Below are 21,702 nucleotides of genomic sequence, written 5' to 3'. Positions count from 1 at the left end.
CAATATGCCAAAACATTTAGATAAAGCTCTCAAAAATTCTCGAGAAAATCGGCTTTCAAGTTTTTCGATCGTCTTCAACAAACTAAAGTAAGATAGAGTTTTCTACAAGCAGTTTGGCTCTGTGTGTGTGTGTGTGTGTGTGTGTGTGTGTGTGTGTGTGTGTGTGTGTGTGTGTGTGTGTGTATGTGTGTGAGGGGGGAGGGGCTGTGCACATCTCCTGTTCAAGTAATATTTTCAAACAAAAGTGCGAATTCCAACGAGCACTTCCGTGAAGCGTAGAACACATACGAGATGGAAATCATCGATAGCGCTCGAGAATGGAAATCGCTGAACTGAATCTCCTTTCGGTTTTTTTTTCGTTCAGTTCACATACCTACATCATTTAAATATACATTTCATCAAATACATGCCAATTGTAATTTTTATGAAAAATGCATGTCTTCTTATTTATAATTACATATCGCACACAAAAATCCAGTTTTAATTGCAAACACAAATTTTTTACTATCGATCTTTTATAAATGTTGTTAATCAAGACTGCTTATGTTAAAAACATTAGAAATGAAGTTTTTCCGTCTCTGTGTACTTTATGCTTCACGGAAATGCTCGTAGAATATGGACCTTTGTTTAAAACATCTATTCCGCTGGCAATCGAATCCAACCGTAGCCCTCTTCCCGTTGCAGTCTCTGAAAGAAACGACCTTACATTAGCATATTAAACATGCTGGAAAAGCTTCGAAGTCGATTTCTCGATAACTTTTGAGAGTTGTATCGAACAGATTTGGCTGACTTATATTTGAGCTCTGAACTTCACATGCCATCCATATATATATATATATATATATATATATATATATATATATATATATACACACACATACACTCCTGGAAATTGAAATAAGAACACCGTGAATTCATTGTCCCAGGAAGGGGAAACTTTATTGACTCATTCCTGGGGTCAGATGCATCACATGATCACACTGACAGAACCACAGGCACATAGACACAGGCAACAGAGCATGCACAATGTCGGCACTAGTACAGTGTATATCCACCTTTCGCAGCAATGCAGGCTGCTATTCTCCCATGGAGACGATCGTAGAGATGCTGGATGTAGTCCTGTGGAACGGCTTGCCATGCCATTTCCACCTGGCGCCTCAGTTGGACCAGCGTTCGTGCCGGACGTGCAGACCGCGTGAGACGACGCTTCATCCAGTCCCAAACATGCTCAATGGGGGACAGATCCGAAGATCTTGCTGGCCAGGGTAGTTGACTTACACCTTCTAGAGCACGTTGGGTGGCACGGGATACATGCGGACGTGCATTGTCCTGTTGGAACAGCAAGTTCCCTTGCCGGTCTAGGAATGGTAGAACGATGGGTTCGATGACGGTTTGGATGTACCGTGCACTATTCAGTGTCCCCTCGACGATCACCAGTGGTGTACGGCCAGTGTAGGAGATCGCTCCCCACACCATGATGCCGGGTGTTGGCCCTGTGTGCCTCGGTCGTATGCAGTCCTGATTGTGGCGCTCACCTGCACGGCGCCAAACACGCATACGACCATCATTGGCACCAAGGCAGAAGCGACTCTCATCGCTGAAGACGACATGTCTCCATTCGTCCCTCCATTCACGCCTGTCGCGACACCACTGGAGGCGGGCTGCACGATGTTGGGGCGTGAGCGGAAGACGGCCTAACGGTGTGCGGGACCGTAGCCCAGCTTCATGGAGACGGTTGCGAATGGTCCTCGCCGATACCCCAGGAGCAACAGTGTCCCTAATTTGCTGGGAAGTGGCGGTGCGGTCCCCTACGGCACTGCGTAGGATCCTACGGTCTTGGCGTGCATCCGTGCGTCGCTGCGGTCCGGTCCCAGGTCGACGGGCACGTGCACCTTCCGCCGACCACTGGCGACAACATCGATGTACTGTGGAGACCTCACGCCCCACGTATTGAGCAATTCGGCGGTACGTCCACCCGGCCTCCCGCAGGCCCACTATACGCACTCGCTCAAAGTCCGTCAACTGCACATACGGTTCACGTCCACGCTGTCGCGGCATGCTACCAGTGTTAAAGACTGCGATGGAGCTCCGTATGCCACGGCAAACTGGCTGACACTGACGGCGGCGGTGCACAAATGCTGCGCAGCTAGCGCCATTCGACGGCCAACACCGCGGTTCCTGGTGTGTCCGCTGTGCCGTGCGTGTGATCATTGCTTGTACAGCCCTCTCGCAGTGTCCGGAGCAAGTATGGTGGGTCTGACACACCGGTGTCAATGTGTTCTTTTTTCCATTTCCAGGAGTGTATATATATATATGCCGTGTGGTCTCCATGTAAGACGCTGGTGCCTACCATCTTTGCAGACGACTTCTTCAATACTGGTAATGTCTCATACTTTGTGGGTGTGACATTAAAAGATCAACTTACAGAAACAATGAGTAGTAGGTATTTTAAAATTTAATTACGCTCTAGTCCGATATTAGTTAGATTTGTAGCTAAGCACATGGATGCCACGATCAGTTTTACCTCTTACTGCTAATTTAATGTTATAGGTTGTAGTTAGGGGATTCCCCTGGATCTAGAGATGTTACGTGCGGTCTACGTGAAGGAAACATTTTCTTCAACATACTTCATTCTCAGCAGTTCTCCGGTTCACTTCCCCATTTGCATAGAATTCAGAACATCGAATGAAAATTATAGTAATATTCGTCCGAACAGGCCACGAAGGCCCAACGGAACCGACCGGCCGCCGTGTCAACCTCAGACCGCAGGCGTCACTGGATGGGGATATGGAGGGACATGTGGTCAGCACACCGCTCTCCCGTTCACAAGACCGGGAGACCGGAGTCGCTACTTCTCAATCAAGTAGCTCCTCAGTTTGCCTCACAAGGGCTGAGTGCACCCCGCTGGCCAACAGCGCTCGGTAGACTAGACGATCACCCATCTAAGTGCTAGTCCAGCCCGACAGCTCTTAACTTCGAATATCTGACGGGAACCGGTGTTACCCCTGCGGCAAGGCCGTTGGCAAATTACAGTAATAGTGATACGTTATTTCTTACTTTTCTACGAATACTAAAGTAACGATAAATCTGACGTCCTCTGTCTCATTGTGTCAGCGGAAAGGAATCCGCATTCTATATTACCGCGTGTAACAATGGCTTCGCGTTAATGAGACGAAAAAGATAAAAGAAGAGTTCCATTCTTTTTCAATCACTATCGATCATCTAGAGATTGAATGAACTGCTTTTACATGTTAACATGGTTTCTCCTCTTATTTCATTGCTGCACGTGGCATAACGCAAATGCTGGAATTGAATAGTAGTTTTTTTTCTAGATCTAGAAGATGTACAGAATTTAAATGTGCATTGGTGGCATCTGAGGTGTGTCTGACAACCATAAGCCGGCAGTTCGATAGTAATTTATCAGAATCTAGAAGTATAAAATTCTCACACTTCACAGAAATTTCTTCTACTTTTTTCACGTAGGGTTATCACCTGCGACTAGCTGCTCAGTCATTTTTACTCCGTTTTCTTAATGGTTCGCCGTTTTAAGTGTTACGAGATTTCTCTTCAGAAAATAGATAGTTCATAATGAAAACCTTTACCCTTATAAAAGCTTTAAAACGGTTTCTGCTGTAAAAGACTGTGAACTTGATTTTACAGTCTACATGCAGTTACTTACTTTTGAACTTTTCCTGAGCTCACTGGAGCTGAACCGTACGTAACTAATACTCTGCTAGACGTAAGAGATATCCTCATGTGAGAGAAAGAAGCCATTTTGCAAGACTGGTATGTAAAAAAAAAATATTATACTACCGTGAATATGAGTATTCTAACTTCAAACATGGTATCTCCAACAGAATAGAATGTAGAAATGAATTCAGGCGTGACCCGCTGAAGTGCAGTCAGTCTGTTGCTGTTCATATTGTATATTAATGACCTCGCAGATAATATTAATAGTAACCTCAGACTTTTTGCAAATGGTACAGTTATCTATAATGAATTACTGACTGAAAAACGCTGCACAAATATCCAGTGAAACGATGATAAGATTTTAAAGTGGCGGAAACGATTGACAACCTACTTTAAATATTATGAAATGTAATATAGCGTTTTCAAAGAAACGCAAAAATGTAGTATCCTATGACTACAATATCAGTGAGCCACAACTGGAATCAGTCAACTCACACAAATATCAAATGTGAATTGCAATGATTATATAAGTTAAAGTCATAGATGAAGCAGGTGGCAGAGTTCGGTTTATTGGTATAATACTGGAAAAATGCGATCAGTCTACAAAGGAGACTGGTTACAAATAATTCATGCGACCCATTCTGGAATACTGCTGCAATGTGTGAGGCCCGTACCAAGTAGGACTAACAGGAGATTGTGACGTACGCAGAGAAGAGCAGCAAGTAAGTTCCAAGCTTTCTTTGACCAACGGGAGAGAATAGTGAACTCATTGAAAAACCTGACCTGGCAGACGCTTGCAGATAGACTCGGAAGCCTACGTACGAAGTTTCAAGAACCAGTACCAAGTGAGAACTATCTATGCAGGGTGTTCAAAAAAAGTGTCGAATATCTTGAGAGGTGGTAGTACTCATCGAAACAAGAAAAATAAGTCCAATAAACATGGGTCCGGAAATGGATACTCCTTGAGACAAACATTTACTTACTGGAAATGTAACTTGACGTACATTCATGGCAGTGCATCCCTCTGCCCTCTGGCGTAAGGAATGACGCACACTTTGAAGTATACCCGGTTGTTGTCGTACCTGCTGCCACTCAGATCACTTCCTTCAAGTGTCCCCATAAGTCTAAGGGATTGCGGTCTGGGGAACAGGCCTAGGTGTTGCCCCCCCCCCCCCTCCCTCCCCCGACCAATCCAGCGGTCCTGAAATATCTGCGTCAGATGTTCGCGCACTGAAGCGTGCTGGTGCCTCATCATGCATGAACCACATTTGTGTTCGCTGCTGCAGTGGTACAGCCTCCAGCAGGCTAGGCAATACATCAGTAAGAAAATCCAGATAATGTGCCCCAGTTAACCTTTGTGGTGGCACGTATGGCCCTATTAATCTATCGCCAAGTACATCTGCCCAACCGTTGATTGAGAATCAGTATTGATGCCCTCTTTCCTGATCTGCGAGGGGATTTACATCTGCCTACACATGCTGGTTATGGAAATACACAAAACCATCTCTTGTGAACCCTGATTCATCGGTAAATAAAACCTTGGATCTGCGGCACTCTTCTGCAACAGCCATGAACGGAACCGCCGTCTGCCATGATCATGATGATCCTGTAGCCTTAGGGCCTGAACGCGCTGTATATGATTAGATGATGTGGGTACAGCAACTGTTCGTATAAGTACTCCACCCCCCCCCCCCTCCGCCAGATAAGAGAGTGAGACATGCCTTCTGCTGCTGCTGCTAATCGTCGCACACTGGTGCCAGGGGGTCTTCCGCGGAACTCAGGAACTCAGCACACGCTCCTCCATGTCAGGCGTACGAATTGTGCGGGACGTTCCACTGTCAGTCTTCCGAGGTGCAAGGGTACCTGTGTCCCTCATACGCTGGAAACGCTGCCGAACAGCTTATCAGAGGGCACTCTGCGCTGTGGATATTTTTCAGCATAGAGGGCACGGGATCGCAGGCTACATCCATCCATTTGCTAAACCATAGCAGAATATCATATCCGCCATTTCATTTATCGAATAGCAGCCGCCATGGTGATCGAGCGGTTCTAGGCGCTTCAGTCCAGAACTGCGCGACTGCTATGGTCGCAGGGTCGAATCCTGCCTCGGGCATGGATGTGTGTGATGTCCTTCGGTTAGTTAGGTTTATGTAGTTCTAAATCTAGGGGACTGATGACCTCAGATGTTAAGTCCCCTAGTGCTCAGAGCCATTCCATTGCTAACAGGTGGCGAGAGAGAGAAAATGTAAATGTATTACATCAGTTGTACGGATAAACAGCGCAATAACAGTAAACACAGAAGTGAGTCCGTGTTTGGAAGAAGGTAACACATCATGATACTTAGCCAGGGTTGACAGTACTGAACAATATGACACGCAAACACGACGAAAACTAACGTAGCCTACAACACAACTCGAACCACACTACTGACTGCAGACAACCTAACAGTAGGTATCGCACTGTAAGACATCATAATACGAGTACACCACCGTCACATTTGACGGAGTGCCAATGCAACGACTGTGCTAATATCCGCACCTAGCGTCGCGGATTCCTTCCTATAAACACGTGTCTATCTCGGAAAGAAAGCATTTCTGGACCCATCTTCATTGGACTTATTTTTCTTGTTTCTGAGAGTACCACCACCTCGCAAAGTGCTCGACACGTCTTTTTTCGAACATTCTGTATATCGCTCCCTTAGGGAATGTGAAGGCGAAATAACGTATTGCGCACGCAGAGGCATCTCAGCAGCGCGCCACGCTCCACAGGTAATTGGAACGAGTAAATGGGCGTATATGTGGTTACTATAGCGGATCACAGAGCATAAATGTAGCCCTAGACAGAAGTAGATGTCGTAGGTGGCTTTGCAGTCGCACAGCCCGCCGGGAAAGGCGAGGTTTGTGGTGGGCTAAATGACAGTTGCATTTTACATTTTCCTTGAGTAATGATGAGAAGCGATTGTTCAGTTAGCGCTTTCTGCTTGGAAGAAGGAAGATCCGGCTTCTCTGAGGTAAACCTTGACCCCGATGACATTTCCTCAATGCCTTACGGTCACGCCTCTGTAATGTCAGTTGGTTTCCCGGATGCTGTAATTATGTTAAATCTTCCTTGTCGATAACAAAGTACATTTTAATTTGCATTACCTCAGACTCCAGATATACGCTTCCCTGAAACTGTTCAAAGCGCAATGGATGATGAAGAAAAACGTAAATTCGCTATTAATGTCCCGTCATTATTTTGTTCTGTGAAGCAGGAGTGGTTCTTTCGAATGGACCACGGATGTCATCGGCCAGTGTTCGTATCACATCTGAGCTAGTGCGCTGTTCGTAGTTCCCTCGCAGCCTGCAGAAGATTTTACGTGAACAGAAAAAAAAGAAACAGGACGGTTAGGAAAAAAACCACATCTAATACCAGCACTTATGCACTTAGTTATACTGTATTACCAAACAGTATTCAACTGTACGTCTTCCTGTCACCTGCCCTCACAAATCACCGAAACCGATCCACAGTCGTATTAAGTGGCCCCTGCATCTCATTTCCTATCCGTGACACTTTGAAAGTATGTGACTCCTGGTACCTCCTATTCTCGTATCTTCGTCACGCCACTAATATTGCATCTATTGCGACAGAACACTTTATTTATATATCTAAAAAAAAGTAATTGTTTCTCGAAGTACGACCAGTAGCGATCATGCTTGTTCTGAATTACTGGATGATTATAATTAAAGCTAAACTTTCAAAATGTAGTAGAAATAACACCACTGGTCAGAATGTCGTCAAATTGCTACGGAATATTATTGGAGAAGGGGGAAAACGTAAGGCAGAAGAAAAAAAAAATAGTGTGAAATTGATCAATAGATGGCACTGTATGTGTCAGAATACGTAAATGAAAACACCTGTCATGCGCACGACCCACTGAAGCTGGTATAAACGCGCCGAGTACACACACGGCTTTTCCTCCTTTCGCGTCTGCGACGTTCGCCGTTGCTGTCTCAATGCAGGATCGCGCTCTGCTTCTAAAGCTGTATTACAAGAATGATGACTGTGCTCACGTCGCTCTGCTGAAGTTCCGGACACTAAAAGGTTTGAAAAAAAGGCGTTGGCCCGATGACTGCCGTGGGTCTGGAGAATATGTTCCGGAAATTTGAAAATACGGGTTCTTTTGGTGTGCGACCTGGTAGAGGGAGGAAATTGATTCGGCGACAGTGGAAGCAGCGGCGACAGCAATGCAGGGAGAAGACGAGTGGTGATGTACAAACGTGTAGTGCACGGAGAATTGCCCGAGCATTGGACCGACCCGTCAGCACGGTGCGTAAAATCCTACGAAACATCCTTCTTTGTTATGCATTAAAAATTACCCATATACACGAGTTGCTCTCTGTTGACCTGCCAGCAAGAGAGACCTTTGCTTTAGAATTTATTGCTCGCGTGGAAGTGGACAATGACTGATCGTAGAAGATTTTCTGGACAGACGATGCCCACTTCCATCTGACAGTATACGTAAATACACAGATTCGTCGAATGTGGATAACGGAAAACCCACACGCAAATCAACCAGAAATACTTCATCCTGAAAAGGGCACTGTGTGGTGCGGGTTTACGGCATCATTTATCATAGGGCCATATTTTTCGAAGAGACAGCTGCTTCAGGTCCTGTTACCTATACCATGACTGGCAAGCGCTATGAGTGTCTTTTGCGTAACCACGTCATTCCAGCTCTCCAACAGCGTGGATGTGTGGATGGAATCATTCTTACGCAAGACGGCGAACCTCCGCACATTGCAAATCCAGCTGATCAGCTGCTGAAATGCCATTTCGAAAATGCTGGAATTATCAGCCGCTATTTGGTTCAAATGGCTCTAAGCACTATGGGACTTAACATCTGTGGTCATCAGTCCCCTAGAACTTAGAACTACTTAAACCTAACTAACCTAAGGACATCACACACATCCATGCCCGAGGCAGGATTTGAACCTGCGACCGTAGCGGTCACGCGGTTCCAGACTGTAGCGCCTAGAACCGCACGGCCACACCGGCCGGCAGCCGCTATTTCCCTAAAACCTGCTCGTCCCGATCACTCGGTTTTAATCAGTGTGACTTCTGGCTGCAAGGCTATCTGAAAGATGTTGTGTTCAGTGTGCCGATTGCAAACTTAGCTGCATTGAAGGCATACATTGTGAACGTGACGCCGGAAGCATTTCGATCAGTTGTGGAACACGCTGTTTCACGAGTTCAACTTGCTGCAGAAAATTGTGGACAGCATATAGAACATATTTTGAGCCAGTCAGTGGAAATGAATAATCCTATTTGATTTTGATTGATGCTTTTTATGCGGTTTTTGGCCCCAGGACAATTAAAAACCTATTTTTCCCATCCGATGTGACATGATCTTGCCGTGGTGGATGGGCTTACGTAGCTATCAGTATCACACCTGTACACCCATGAACAGTGAATAGTACAGTTTATTGAACGTCAAACGCACACCTTAGGCATTGTTGTATGATTCATTTGTTATTTGTAGGGCCGGCCGGTGTGGCCGTGCGGTTAAAGGCGCGTCAGTCTGGAACCGCGTGACCGCTCCGGTCGCAGGTTCGAATCCTGCCTCGGGCATGGATGTGTGTGATGTCCTTAGGTTAGTTAGGTTTAATTAGTTCTAAGTTCTAGGCGACTGATGACCACAGCAGTTAAGTCGCATAGTGCTCAGAGCCAACCGTTATTTGTAGGCGACCACTATTGAATTATATTGCTTACAACGCCATCTATTGCGAAATTTTGTAACTATTTTTTTTCTTCTGCCTTGCGTTTTCCCCCTTCCGATAATATTCCGTTGCAATTAGTCGTCATTGTGACCAGCGGCTTGAAAGTTTTACTTCAATTGTAATCACCTTGTATTTTCCGGCCAACAGAAGCACTCTAATGAGGGTTAGCATTATAGCCTACGAGGGACAGCCACATGGTTTTGTCTTCTTCGAAAAATGAAGTTATGTAATAAAATGGAGAGCCTGGTGCTCGAAGACCGGCGTATCGTGATCAAGCCGGTAGTGAAAGAAATGAAAATCAGTCATGCATCAGTTTTTAAAGTACAGCACGACATTTCAGAGCTACAAACCGCAAATTATTGTTTCAGACTTGAAAATGAAAAGTCCCACTCCATCAGACATATTGACAATAATCTTGCAAAATATACTGTGGATGTGGCTCAAGTCAGTGAAGGCCACTCTACCGTTGCTAGCAATCGTGAATGAAAGAGATTTATGCAGTCGTCAAGAACGACATTTCAGAGCTACAAACCGCAGATTATTGTTTCAGACTTGAAAATGATAAGTCCCACTCCATCAGACATATTGACAATAAACTTGTAAAATATACTCAAGTCAGTGAAGCCCAGTCTACCGTTGCAAGCAATCGTGAATGAAAGAGATTTATGCAGTCGTCAAGGACGACATTTCAGAGCTACAAACCGCAGATTATTGTTTCAGACTTGAAAATGATAAGTCCCACTCCATCAGACATATTGACAATAATCTTGTAAAATATACTGTGGATGTGGCTCAAGTCAGTGAAGCCCAGTCTACCGTTGCTAGCAATCGTGAATGAAAGAGATTTATGCAGTCGTCAAGGACGACATTTCAGAGCTACAAACCGTAGATTATTGTTTCAGACTTGAAAATGATAAGTTCCACTCCATCAGAAATATTGACAATAATCTTGCAAAATATACTGTGGATGTGGCTCAAGTCAGTGAAGCCCACTCTACCGTTGCTAGCAATCGTGAATGAAAGAGATTTATGCAGTCGTCAAGGACGACATTTCAGAGCTACAAACCGCAGATTATTGTTTCAGACTTGAAAATGATAAGTCCCACTCCATCAGACATATTGACAATAATGTTGCAAAATATACTGTGGATCTGGCTCAAGTCAATGAAGCCCACTCTACCGTTGCTAGCAATCGTGAATGAAACAGATTTATGCAGTCGTCAAGGACGACATTTCAGAGCTACAAACCGCAGATTATTGTTTCAGACTTGAAAATGATAAGTTCCACTCCATCAGAAATATTGACAATAATCTTGCAAAATATACTGTGGATGTGGCTCAAGTCAGTGAAGCCCACTCTACCGTTGCTAGCAATCGTGAATGAAAGAGATTTATGCAGTCGTCAAGGACGACATTTCAGAGCTACAAACCGCAGATTATTGTTTCAGACTTGAAAATGATAAGTCCCACTCCATCAGACATATTGACAATAATCTTGCAAAATATACTGTGGATGTGGCTCAAGTCAGTGAAGCCCAGTCTACCGTTGCTAGCAATCGTGAATGAAAGAGATTTATGGAGTCGTCAAGGACGACATTTCAGAGCTACAAACCGCAGATTATTGTTTCAGACTTGAAAATGATAAGTCCCACTCTATCAGACATATTGACAATAATCTTGCAAAATATACTGTGGATGTGGCTCAAGTCAGTGAAGCCCACTCTACCGTTGCTAGCAATCGTGAATGAAAGAGATTTATGCAGTCGTCAAGGAAGACAATTAATGTGAAAAGAAGTGTAGTAACCTTCCTGCGGTTCATTAATTCACCTCCAAGTGACTACAACAATGTGTACACACCTTTACATTAGACTGTTAACGATATTCAGCGGCAAGGTGCCGAATTTACCACTCCGGTCCTTTGGAATTGGAAATTTGTGGTAAGTTCCTGTGGGATCAAACTGCTGAGATCATCGATCCCTAGGCTTACACACTATTTAATTTAACTTAAACTAACTTACGCTAAGGACAACACACACACCAATGTCCGATGGAGGACTCGAACCTCCGACGGGGGGTGCCACACGAACCGTGGCAAGAAGCCTCATACCGCACGGCTACCCCACGCGGCACTCCAATCTTTCCCAGCAAAATTACACAGGTCACTGACAACTTCACACTAACAAACTAAACGCTTTTGCGTCATTTTCAACAGGAACGTACTTTACATACAGTCTCACTAAAAAACCTGCGCAGAAATACTCAGTTAATAAACTGCGACCCATTCCGGCGATGGGATGGGCGGAAGGGGGGGGGGGGGGGGGGGAAGTGCCACATAGGCTGAGTAAGACTCAGTTTCCCGTCTAGCAGTGCAGATCATTGTCTGAGTGTTTGTACACTCTGCACGTATACATTTTTGTATTAGCATTATTAGTAATTAACTTCAGTATTCCACATAATGTTAAGGAGTTTTGCGAAAAGTAAACAGCTCCTGGGCGTTTCTGCGCATTTCGTGGCCACTGATTAACGACAGCGTGCTGAAAAGTAATGCCTCCGATTTTTTTATATGAAAACTCTTGAAGCTTTTTAAAGAAGACAGACATTATTAACATTCTACATCTTTATTCTTCATGTCTACATATTTATTTTTGAGCATAGCCACCGTCACTGTAGAACGCTTGACTTTGTTGACGAAGGCACAACCTCACCTCTGCTTGTACCGCTTCATCTCTATCGAAATTAGGTCCCAGAAGGTGTTCTTTAAGTTATAGAAATAGATGAAAGTCGGATGGGGCCAAGTCCGGACTGCGTGGAGGATGGTCAATAACAGAGAACTCAAGGCGTAAGATAGTTGGAGATGTCGCAGCGCTCGTGTGTGGTCTGATGCTGGCATGCTGAAGGAGAGCGTGCTCCATTTGTGGACGAACTCTTCGAAATCGAAACTCGATTACAGCACGCTACTTCTTTCGCACCGACGTAGTTACGCTACTCACTTCCATGTTACACGCTACAATTCGGAACCATCTAGCGGCAGACGGCTGCAATATGTAGACACGAAGAATAAAGGTGTAGAATGCTAACAGCGTTTGATTTATTTGAAAAGCTTTACGAGTTCTCACAGAAAATATTCGGAGGCATTACTTTTCAGCACTACTTCTTACCAGGAGAGCTGCTGATAGGGCAGTATAACCACGCAACTACAAGTAGTTCCTTCCTGTGAAGAAGTGGGGGAGGGCGAGTGGGGAATCACCTGCTCACTCTTCAATTTGTGGACAAGGAGGGAAGTGGTTGACCATATTGCGGAGACTTGCCTTCCCTCACGCTTCTGCTCTCCACTTACCCTCCTTTCACCCTGTCAACTCTCAGTAAGCAGAATGAAATTTTCACTCTGCAGCGGAGTGTGCGCTGATATGAAACTTCCTGGCAGATTAAAACTGTTTGCCGGACCGAAACTCGAACTCGGGACCTTTGCCTTTCGCGGGCAAGTGCTCTACCATCTTTTTTTTTTATCGTTGTGTTTGGTCGTTACGGACCTCACATGACATCAGTTCAAGTTCGTTTGTTGATCCTTCCACTCAGTTTTTTTTATTATAGAGGCCAATCAGCTCTCTGATCGAACACGCTGAGCTACCGTGCCAGCGCCATCTCAGCTACACAAGCACGACTCACGCCCCGTCCTCACAGCTTCACTTATGCCAGTGCCTCGTCTCCTACCTTTCAAACTTTACAGAAGCTCTCCTGCAAATCTTGCAGAACTAGCACTCCTGAAAGAAAGGATACTGCGGATACATGGCTTAGCTACAGCCTGGGGGATGTTTCCAGAATGAGAGCACTTGCCCGCGAAAGGCAAAGGTCCCGAGTTCAAGTCTCGGTCCGGCAAACAGTTTTAATCTGCCAGGAAATTTATCTCAGTAAGTAATTTATCCCCTAATGTGACTCTACAACACTTAGATGTAGTACATAGATTTAATATTTGATTTTAACCCACTTAATTTAACAATACAAATTAACTTCATACGATTAAAACACTATTTTTGCGTGTGGCCTGCCACAGTGGTAACACCAGTTCCCGTTATATCACCGAAGTTAAATGCCATGCGCTTAGATGAGTGACCGTCTGGGTCTACCGAGCGCTTTTGGCAACTGGGGTGCAGTAAGCCCTTGTGAGGCCATTGAGGAGCTACTTGATCGACAATTAGCGGCTCTGGTCAGGAAAACTGACAACGGCCGGGAGAGCGGTGCGCTGACCATGTGCCGCTCCATATCTGCATCCAGTGACCTATCAGCTGAGGATGACAGGCGGTCGGTCGGTACCGGTGGGCCTTCAGAGGCATGTTCGGACGGAGTATGGACAAAACATTTTTAGTAATCTACAATATTTGAACCCCCCGCTTCGCGCAAACTGTCAGTCCTTGGATCTTTCATGTAGGAGATTTAATGTAGTTTAACTTTGTACTGGGGCACGTTTTCGCTTGAGACCTCAGTATGTGAGTCATTTACGAAAACAAAAAGGACTGACTTTCAAACGCCCCCCCTCCCCACGCCCACCTCTCCCCCCCTACCCAGCCATCAACCATCAGGATTTTTAGTATGTTCTTCATGGTACTCCTTCCTACCATTGCACAAAATTTGCGACTACACGAGTTATTTCCCTGTTTTTCCTTCCTTGACTCTACTAACAACCTCAGAAAGCTAAATACATCTTCCATCAAGTCTTCTGTACTTATCATGAACAGTGCTTGTCACCCATTAAGAACAACGTATTGAGTTTTGTTTGAATCTAGATTTTTCCAGCGTATAATATGGATGAAAAGCTCTCGGCTTACTGTCTAGATTGTAGTGCTAAGAAACTACGACATTTCAATAAGTGCCATACTCACCACCTACAACTAAAATCTACACCTACACTCCGCAAACCACCTTATAGTTCCTGGGGGAGCGTACTGTGATGGCACAGTCACTTCCTCACTTAGATTTGATTAGATTAGAATCGGTTTTCGTTCCATAGACCCAAAAAATGAGATGATTTCCGTGGATGTGGATCATGTCAGAAAGTATAACATAAAAACATAAAACATCTGAATATAATACTTACTACCCTGATCATTTGTCAAGAGATTGTCAAAATAGATGAATACAATACAGCAAACTGGAACAGCTTGACGGCCAGAGTGGCCGAGCGGTTCTAGACGCTTCAGCCCAGAACTGCACTGCTGCTGTGATCGCAGGTTCGAATCCTGCCCCGGGCATGGATGTGTGTGATGTCCTTAGGTTGGTTAGGTTTAAGTAGTTCTAAGTTCTAGGGGACTGATGACCTCAGATGTTAAGTCCCATAGTCCTCAGAGCCATTTTTTTTTGGAACAGCTAATATTTACAGAATTAATAAACTATCAGAATGAAATACTGTCATGCACTATTATTAAATTTATCATACACAGAACACCTAATCTTGACTGTTGTGATCAAGTGCTGTCAAAACTGAAATCTAACAAACATTTTTCTTAAGCTGGCCTAACAGTCTCTGTTAAGATATTCATCCTGTTTCAGCCACGAACATTGTGCGGTGAGACTGTTGGTAGTCATGCATGTATGCTCGATTCCCTGTAATTTAAGCTTTATAGTGTTTTCGGGAGATATGCTATAGTGGACGAAATGAATTACCTGACAAAAAAAGTGAAACACACAGAATGGCAGGAGAACAAAATTAAACATCGTTGTTTTAGAGAGTACACTGTCTAGTCAGATCCATAAAGAACTTGGCAGCATAAGCCAAATTATCAGTATGTCATAAAACTGTGTATCCTCTCCTGAGGCAAAATGGGCCGCATCTGTCCAACTGGCCGTTGGAAGTAGTGGGACAGAGTATGTTGTGGCCCATTTTGTTAGTGCGGGTTGTCCACTTCAGGGGAAGGTATGCACTCAGGGGCATACCTGCCCCTGATGTAGGCAACCTGCACTAACAAAATGGGCCACAACATACTTTGTCCCACTACTCTTGGATACTGTGACTGGGACGGAGTTGACAGCCGAGCTGGTCCCACAAATGTTCTACTGGGGACACGTCTGGGGATCTTCCTGGCCCCAGGAATACCTCAACATCCTGCAGACAATTCATAGAGAGGTGCTATGCGTGGACGAGCATTGTCCTCTTGAAAAACGACATCTCGATGCTGTCGCATGAGAGGTAACACATGAGGACCCAGGATGTCTGTAACGTACTCTAGTGCTGGCAGAGTTCCCTCAACCACTACCAGCTGTGACTTGAAGTCATTCCCAGTGACTCGCACACCATGACACCAGAACACTCTGCAGAACATTGGAGGAATGGAACCTCTCCTGGATCGCTGCCATACTTTACGACAACAGTCATTCGTGGTAGTGCGAAACATCGAATCATCACTGAACACAATGTGACTCCATTCATCAGCAGTCCATGCTTCCCATCACAGCATCACTACAGACATAGCTGTTTGTATTGTGGTATCAACGACAGCCTATGCATGGCACAGCAATTCCCTAGTCCGACTGTTGCTAGTGTCCACACACAGTGTTGCAGACAGTCCATTAATTATAGCTGGATGATAGGCGCTGATGTGAAGCGTTATTAAGTCCTTGGTGCGCAGTATGGCGATCCATTATTTCGTAAGCAGCATAGCATCACAGAGATGATCTATCAATTCCAGTGGCAGATGCTGCAAGGGAGACGTTTTGCATCATGATGTGGTTTATTGTTAAAGTTCCGAGAGCATACATTCCTATTAGATTCAACAAATATATTACATCCTCCTTCAGATATCCCGCGAAAAGACAACGAAGGTAAAATTAGAGATATTCGAGCAGACACGAAGGCTTACTGGCAATCGTTGTTCCCGTGAACTACTCGCACCTGGAACAGGAAAGGAGAATGGGAGAATGGGGGGGGGAAATAACAGTGATGGACCAAGTACCCTCCGCCAATCATCGCAAGGTGGGTTGCGGAGTATAGATGCAGATGTAGATGTAGACGTAGATGGTACTCAGACATTGTCGATTGTAACACTGACGACGAGTATGGTTGCCTTCACGTTCCTATGCAGTCCAGCATTGGGTCGCTGTCACATACGAATGTCCCGCAAATTTGGATATTGCATGATTCGACAAGCTGACCAAATAGAGACCGACAATGAGGCCTCTTTCGAACTATGACAGGTGTTAATAACGCTGTTTGACACAAGCAATCGGCGTCTACGTGTTCTTTACAGTCATCACTCGACATGTGACTCCATCACGCCTCTTTTGTACCCTACACTGGTAACAACACTAAACACGAAAAACGCTAATGCACTCTGGTGACTGTTCTATTTATCACCGAGAACTGCAACTCTAATCAGTACGCGCTTTTGGTGTGTACGTGTACAAAGTTACATAGATATCTGAGTATGTTTTCTGGGTGCATCACTTTTTTTGTCAGGTAGGGTATATTAGTGGACGCTGCCGGAATTTCAACAGTAAACCTCACCACGATGCACAACGGCTCTCTTGTAATGTACCTCATTAGAATTGCGTGAGTATATCTGTCACATTTTCGTGTTTAATAAACGAACCTGTGACAAAACGCGCTGCTCTTCTTAGGCTCTTTTTCTGTTATGGGTCCCGGACTGACGAATAGTATTCAAGTATCGATGGAACAATGGTTTTGTAAACTAACTCCTTTGTGGGTGGATTAAACTTGCTCAGGATTCTCCAGACATATCTCAGTTTTCAGCACGTGAGTCATTTTTGTTAATTCTCAGTCCAGATTTCGCGTAGATGTAAAGTGAAACACATGTTTTTTTGTCAATAAAATGACTAATTTTTTGTGTATATCGATAGCAGCCTACCACTTCATAACGATCAAAGGTCGAAACTGCAGTCGTGGAAACTGTACTGAATAATACAGTCGATGGTGAATACGATGACATTTAAAAAATGACAATATAATCTTGTCTTGAATCCGTGTAGGCAATCATAAATGTGTGGTGTCCTCTGTTCCAACGTATCCTCGGTGTTCTCGAGAACTGATATAGTGTATTCGAATATCACATTCGCGTACAAGACCTCCCGTTGTACGTTGCGCATCGGGTCTTGTCTACAGCACTCGAGAACAAACAGAGAACAGTTGTTGTTCCTTTTTGGAATACGAACAAATTGTTTAACTATTTTTACACATCTTCCTTTATTTGCTATAGATTTCGACGCATCTGTGGTAAACTGGGCAATCACGTGGATTAACGGGTAACAGTCATAATAGGCATCGATATAGTGCGCAGACAAATAGATGTCCGCGATGACGACTTGCTTTCATCCCGCTTTTGGTTCTGACAGCGCCAGCACATCAACCACACTGCAGTCTATGAATTCCTCGTCACGATCTGATTGTGACCTATATCGAGATGTGCTGTGGCGGTAACGCGGTCATCCATATTAGTACCCGGTTTATCGTAGAAGGGTCTTCGGATAGTGGATTGTAGTACCGAAATCGATAGTAAATCAACCAAGATCTTCAAGTACAGCTGAAGATTCCCTCATATTCCTAAAAAGGTATGGTAGCAGCTGGCATCTACCGATTTGTCTGGAGATACACAAAGACGAGTTATTGGTTGCTTTCGTCAAATTTCTCAATCCTTCTATGTGTAGTGTTTTCCGACTGTTTCGTGCTGACTCTTACTACAGGAATTCGAGTCTCGGTTTTCACGTGTTCACTATGTTAAGTTTCCATCCCCATTTTCGTCGTTTATTTAAACAAAATTATCGGGCGCAAGTTTAATTCCGTTATTTAGTCGGGAGCTAGATTTTACATACAGTAACCAGCGGAAGGTTAAGAGCTGAGATCATATGCCAAGTATCCTACTCATGTCCCTGTTTAGTGTAAATACAGTTGCATCATTATTCATTTTAATTTATACTGAAACGTTCCTTTTCATCTGTCTTCAAAGCTTCCAGGGTGTCGCGCGAAATTATACTCGCCGCCGTGGCCAGAATCCACGTACAGCTGGCGATGTACGACTCGAGAAACAACAAATGTAAAATCAGTATAAATTATGGTTCCTGGCTTTTTTTTAACACGCGAGACACAGTTAAAATTACAATTCAGAAGTCCTACAACTACCTAATGATTTTCAGGAAATATTCCGATATCCGACCTCTGGACTAGAAGATGTTCGTCGCTAACATTTCAATGCACGACCTCCAACTGGAATAATAGCAATTACCATTGATAATTACTATCAGAACAAAGGAGGAACACAGTTCAAAGCCAACATGGAGAATATTTCACAAGAACACCACAGTCAAATTTTCACGGCATCAAATGAAATTTATTGGCGTAAATTAACCCTAACCAAGTCCGTCACTTTTATTTAATACCATCTCTAGTTAGCTAATGTCTCCAGCTCCGTTCTGAAGCCTCTTTTGACCGAACACGCCGCGCGGGATTTGCCGAGCGGTCTAGGGCGCTGCAGTCGTGGACTGTGCGGCTGATCCCGGCGGAGGTTCGAGTCCTCCCTCGGGCATGGGTGTGTGTGTTTGTCCTTAGGATAATTTAGGTTAAGTAGTGTGTAAGCTTAGGGACTGATGACCTTAGTAGTTAAGTCCCATAAGATTTCACACACATTTGAGCATTTTTTTGACCGAACAAGTCGGCACTGACTACGCCACAAAACTCGCTCAGAAAAACAGGAAAGTACCTAAGAACAAGTAGATATCCGTGCACGAGTGCGCAATTTCGAATGCTTTGCGGCTTTCCGTACGGGAATAGTAATCTGGTTGATCACGGAGGATCACCAACTTCAGAACTCCGAAATGATAACCACTTTAGAACACGAACTCCGCCCACGACTTGCCGCTTCAACATTACAAGGGCTGCCGCCAGACTCAACCATTCCGAGAGCCGCAAACGCACCACGAAATTACACAAAAAGAAAACCGACGCACCGCGAAGGAATTATCCGAATGGGACGGAAATCGGTAGATTGGATGTACATGTACACACAAACAAACGACTACAATTTCTGGAAAACTGGATGATTTATTCAAGAGGAACACCTTCACAAATTGACCAAGTCAATAACGCGTTGATCCACCTCTGGCTCCTATGCAAGCAGTAATTCAGCTTGATACTGATTGATAGAGTTCTTGAATGTCCTCTTGAGGGATATCGAGCCATATTATATCCAGCTGAGGCGTTAGATAACCAAAATCCCGAGATGGTTGAAGGGCCCTACCCGTAATGCTCCAAGCGTTCTCAATTGGGGAAGTATCCCGAGACCTTGTTGGCCAAGGCAGGATGTGGCCTGCACAAACACAAGCACTAGAAAGTCTCGTAGTGTGCGGGCGGGATTTATCTTGCTAAAATGTAAGTCCAGACTTAACTGCGACGAATGGCAACAAAATGGGGGTAGAATATCGTCAACGTACCGCTGTCTTGTAAGGGTGCCGCGGATTACAAACAAAGAGGTGCTGCTACGAAAAGAACCCCAGACCATCACTCCTATTCGTCGTGTCTTATGGCGGTCGACAGTCAGGCTGGTATCTCGCCGCCGTCCGAGACGTCTCTAGACATGTCTTCGTTGGTCAGTGGGGCTCAGTTCGAAGCGGGGCCCATCTCTGAAGACAATTCTACTCCAGTCAATGACGTCCCAGGCCGAAGACGTGTATGCAGACGTTCTGAAGTTAGTATTTAGCACTGCTCGGTTCTGTCTCGCGTTTCATGTTCCAGCATTGTTAGTTTTACGTTAACAAAAAAATGGTTCAAATGGCTCTGAGCACTATGAGACTTAACTTCTGAGGTCATCAGTCCCCTAGAACTTAGAACTACTTAAACCTAACTAACCTAACGACATCACACACGTCCATGCCCGAGGCAGGATTCGAACCTGCGGCCGTAGCGGTCGCGCGGTTCCAGACTGTAGCGCCTAGAACCGCTCGGCCACTTACGTTAACAGTGGTACACATCAGTATAGGTACGTCTGCTGATGAAGAGGTTGGGGATGTGCACGTCGTCTATGGTCTCTCTGAATGCAGTGGGAGAGGGACACAACAATGCTATGTCGAGCTGTCCCCGCAGCGACGGCAACCACAGCTCACTGCTTTTGCACCGGTACACAGATGCCTACGAGCAACCTGACTCTAACGTGTTATGATAAAAATGTAAATGTCGTGTGACTATGGTCTCCCGTCGGGTAGACCGTTCGCCGGGTGCAAGTCTTTCGATTTGACGCCACTTCGGCGACTTACGCGTCGATGGGGATGAAATGATTATGATTAGGACAACACAACACCCAGTCCCTAAGCGGAGAAAATCTCCGACCCAGCCGGGAATCGAACCCGGCCCCTTAGGATTGACATTCCGTCGCGGTAACCACTTTTTTTCTTTTTTTTTCATTTTGTTCGTTATTGATCGTTGTGTTTGCTCGTTGCGGACATCGCAAGACATCCTGTTCAAGTTCTGTGGTTGATCCTTCCACTCAGTTTTTTATTACAGAGGCCAACCGGTTCTCTGACCGAACACGCTGAGCTACCGTGCCGGCTATCCACTCAGCTACCGGGGGCGGATACGTGCTATGATGATTACATGTTATAGGCTTTCCCAATGTTGTGCACTTCTTTTTCCAAACAAACAAAGACAAATCGTGCAAAAAAAACGGATAAAAAATAATTACATTATTTCTCTCTGAAGTTCCATCGGAGACCGCGCGCGTCTCTTATGTCTAAACACTCAGATGTACAGCCTTGAAATTTTGTAGGCGGTGTTCGGCCTTCGCCTCGTATATTCAGTGTGTCTTACCGTTGACTGTGATGGTGATCATAACGCCCGTGTCGATGCTCCAGAGCGCTGTCTGTGTTGTGGAAAGTGCGTGCGGCGTCCTCTGCCGTCGTCACATGGGGCACACCGTTGCGTACGAAGCTGACGCTCACTTCGGAGCCACTGCCGCCGAGGGGCCAGCGACAGCCAGAGGCGTCGGTGTTCTGGGCGGTGGGGGGAGGGAGGGGCCCCCGCCGGCCTTCGGCACAACTGGGCCGCAGCCGCTGCCGCTGGAGCCTGCAAGCTGGAAGCACGCAAGGACCATCGAGCACTTAATCTGCACGCCAGAAATGTTTTACAAACACCTACTGTCCTCATTATTTATTCAGTTTCCTGTCATAGCTGCATACATATTCCTAATGCTAGTTTGCCGAAAACTTATATACTGAGAACCGTGCTGTAATACTTTTAGGTTTCAAAAGCTCCGACATTGTC

General features: G+C 45.1%; 1 protein-coding gene across 1 annotated transcript in view; it reads right to left on the bottom strand.

Moving 5' to 3' along the window:
* Positions 1–21,387, bottom strand: part of LOC126482029 (uncharacterized) — a 121,343-nt gene extending 99,956 nt beyond the window's left edge. Inside the window, exon 1 of the mRNA XM_050106000.1 lies at positions 21,250–21,387. Coding sequence (XP_049961957.1) covers positions 21,250–21,271 — 22 coding nt within the window. The 5' untranslated portion in view covers positions 21,272–21,387. The remainder of the gene's footprint in view (positions 1–21,249) is intronic.
* Positions 21,388–21,702: the final 315 nt, after the last annotated feature.

This window comes from Schistocerca serialis, chromosome 5, assembly GCF_023864345.2.
Source record: "Schistocerca serialis cubense isolate TAMUIC-IGC-003099 chromosome 5, iqSchSeri2.2, whole genome shotgun sequence".
NCBI classification, from domain to species: Eukaryota; Metazoa; Arthropoda; class Insecta; order Orthoptera; family Acrididae; genus Schistocerca; species Schistocerca serialis.
Note: the sequence above shows the minus strand (reverse complement) of the source record. Positions and strands in the feature narration are given on the sequence as shown.